Raw genomic sequence first — 2,829 nt, 5'->3', positions numbered from 1 at the left:
AATTTTAATTTTTTTTTTTTTTTTTTTTAGTTGAACTTTAAAAATTAAAGTTTTACATTTACTTTAAAAATTAAAGTTTTACATTTAGACGATAACTGTTAACGCCACAGAACATCTCCGAGGAATAAGCAGGAACGTTGTCATCAACAAGTTTCTTTTTGGGGAATGTAAATATTTTCATACACAATACTTTCCAAGTTGGTATATTTGTTGTGATTGAGAGTAGTACAACATTACAAGTACAATATTACATTTACTTAAGATAATTGTGAATTAATTTTTGTGTCAGAATAAAAACTAAGCTTTTTTACGCGGTATATACAGTGATGTTTTGGTAGTATTTATAGTATTATAGTATTTATTAATACTTTATTTTGAATTAGTATTTTTGTATTTCCAAATTTAATTTTAGTTTTAGTAAGTTTATGAACATTTTAATTTCTATTCAACTTTATCCTATTTTTAACTTTATTTCCGTTTTAGTTGTTTTTATTTTATTTAACTTATTTTAGTTAGTTGCCAAGGCATTTCTAACTTTTCTTTAGTTTAGGTATTTATTTGTTTATTTATTTAACATTTTATTTCTAAATTTAAGTTAATGAAAAAGTTTTCGTTTCGGTTAACGATAACAGCGCTGATAATATAATATGAAGGGGAGAAATTTCGTACACAAAACAATCCAAATAAAATAAATATTTTTCTTTCTGCTGTGAACACACAAGTAAGTGTCATACAACTTGCATGAGGTTTTATTTATTGTTATTACATTAACATATAATTATGATTTAGTTAAGAAATTAATATGGATACTTATAATTATATATTTCTATTGCTGAGAATTTATTTGTTTTGCCAGATAATTTAATATAAGTTATTTAATATTTAAAATAGTCTGCGCATTATTTATTGGTAGCTTTTTTTTTTGGCTAAATTTTTAATGTATTCAATTCAAATGTAGTTCAAATGTAGCTAGTGTCTTGGATCATGACTTAAATTTGATGTTTCTTTTTGTCTTGCCAGGTTTGTGAATCCCAAAACTTTCCATTCAAGTTCAGCAAAGAGGAGTTTGTGCCTTTCCTATTGAATTTTTTGCGGGATCAGAGCAGTCAGACTTTGACCCATGGCCCCACCACACCTGCCAAGACCCCCAGCACCTCCAGATCTGTCAGGACTCAGGACTCTTTTGTTCGGAGAGGCAACAAATCCACACCAGTTCAGTCTTCACGCAGTGCCAGTCGAGTCCAGCTCTTCTCTCCTGCCCCATCTGTGTCCCCGGTGGGTGGGAGGAGTGAGCAGGAGACCCCATTTACCGGCTTTCATTGTTTGAGTGGCGTCAGTGCCCTCAGTAGCCCTTCCTTCAGCTCTGTCTGGAGCCCTGCTCCCCGCAACACCCCCTCTGAGCGCCGCTCTGCCCAGCGTCCCAGTCTTGGCGACTTCATGACATCACCCCCAGAGACGCAGCACAGAGGCCGCAGGAGGAGTGGGGGGTTTGGGGGGTGTGCGCCCGGCCGTCAGACGGGAACTCGCGGTGCTGTGTCGGAGGAAGGAGTTCGCTGGGATGGAGGAGGCAGGAGGAGCAGAGGTGTCGGGAGGATTGAACCAGTGTCACCCCCAACACAGGTGCAGCTCAATTTCAACAATTTGGAAGACTTTCCTCCAGTGGGTGGCAATCATAATTTCCTGCTTTTTGATATTTTTGTTTCTGCGTGATTGTTTTTGCATGATTTCAAGTTTTTCAAATATATATTTAATATATCTTTGAATTATTAGAAAAAATATGCCGCCATTTATTGTAATGTGTGTGTGTTTGTGTGTGTGTATTTATTTATTTAATGTATATTTAATATTGCATTTTTCTTCATCATAAAATAAGGACAGTTGCATCACCCTGACATTTTTATATTATGTCCCCTAAAATATTAAAATGAATTTAAATGACATTTAATCACAAATTAACATGTTCATTATATTATAGGTGTATTCAAGTCATTTTATGTATGAATTGTATTTTTAAAGTCACCATAAAATCAAAATGGACAATTCTTTTTATAGAATATTTGCAGTGTTTATAATAAACAATAGTTATAAACTATTCAGTCATTTCTTTGTGAACAAAATCAAACTGTGCACTACTTTTCTTTTTTTCAGAAGCTTTTTACTCGGATATACAAAAGAAGAATGCTATTTCTGTTTCATTCTCATTTTAATATATTTTAAAACATTAGTTAAAAAAATTACCTCATGGCATTGATCTTGACAATAAAATGGTTAGATTCTCTGTTTTTTTATTTAATTTTGTACGTCCTTTGAATGTTCTAGTTAGTGGTGTGTATTCATTGCAATTTCATGATAAATGTAATATGAAAGATAAAACAGAACTTTTCTCCTGCTTTTCCAGAGCAACCAAACCTTCACGGAGAATCAACCCAACTCCCGTAAGTGCAGAGCGGCCTCACTCCAAACCTAAGAGCTGCTTCACATCCACCCCGCTCAGCCTGCCTGCCAGTCCCCCTGCCATACCAGAGAGCTCTGGGGCCACACTGACCGCTGGCAGTCCTCACAGTCTGCAGGAAGAGAGAGAGTTGCTTAGGAGAGAAAGGTATGTTTGGGCTGTAATATTTAGTTCAAATAATATCCCTGTGTTTATCTGTCACTAATGGCGCTTTTCCACTGCGTGGTACGACTCGACTCGGTACGGTTCGGTACGGTTCAGTACGGCACGGTACGGCTCGGCATGGTTTGCGTTTCCACTGCAGTTCAGTACCGCTTTAGAGTGGGCGGGATTATTCACATGTCGTTATAGTTGCGCCGCCTCTACTACCACGACTC

The 2,829-nt window shown here is 36.2% G+C and overlaps 1 protein-coding gene across 1 annotated transcript in view; it reads left to right on the top strand.

Annotated features, from left to right (window-relative positions):
- The first annotated feature begins 647 nt into the window (after positions 1-647).
- cdan1 (codanin 1) overlaps positions 648-2,829 on the top strand; it is a 12,429-nt gene continuing 10,247 nt past the window's right edge. The window contains exons 1-4 of the mRNA XM_016540958.1: positions 648-665; positions 1,021-1,487; positions 1,604-1,668; positions 2,386-2,599. Coding sequence (XP_016396444.1) covers positions 648-665; positions 1,021-1,487; positions 1,604-1,668; positions 2,386-2,599 — 764 coding nt within the window. The remainder of the gene's footprint in view (positions 666-1,020; positions 1,488-1,603; positions 1,669-2,385; positions 2,600-2,829) is intronic.

The sequence above is a fragment of the Sinocyclocheilus rhinocerous genome, unplaced genomic scaffold (assembly GCF_001515625.1).
Source record: "Sinocyclocheilus rhinocerous isolate Xijiao unplaced genomic scaffold, SAMN03320098_v1.1 scaffold1419, whole genome shotgun sequence".
Lineage (NCBI taxonomy): Eukaryota > Metazoa > Chordata > Actinopteri > Cypriniformes > Cyprinidae > Sinocyclocheilus > Sinocyclocheilus rhinocerous.
Note: the sequence above shows the minus strand (reverse complement) of the source record. Positions and strands in the feature narration are given on the sequence as shown.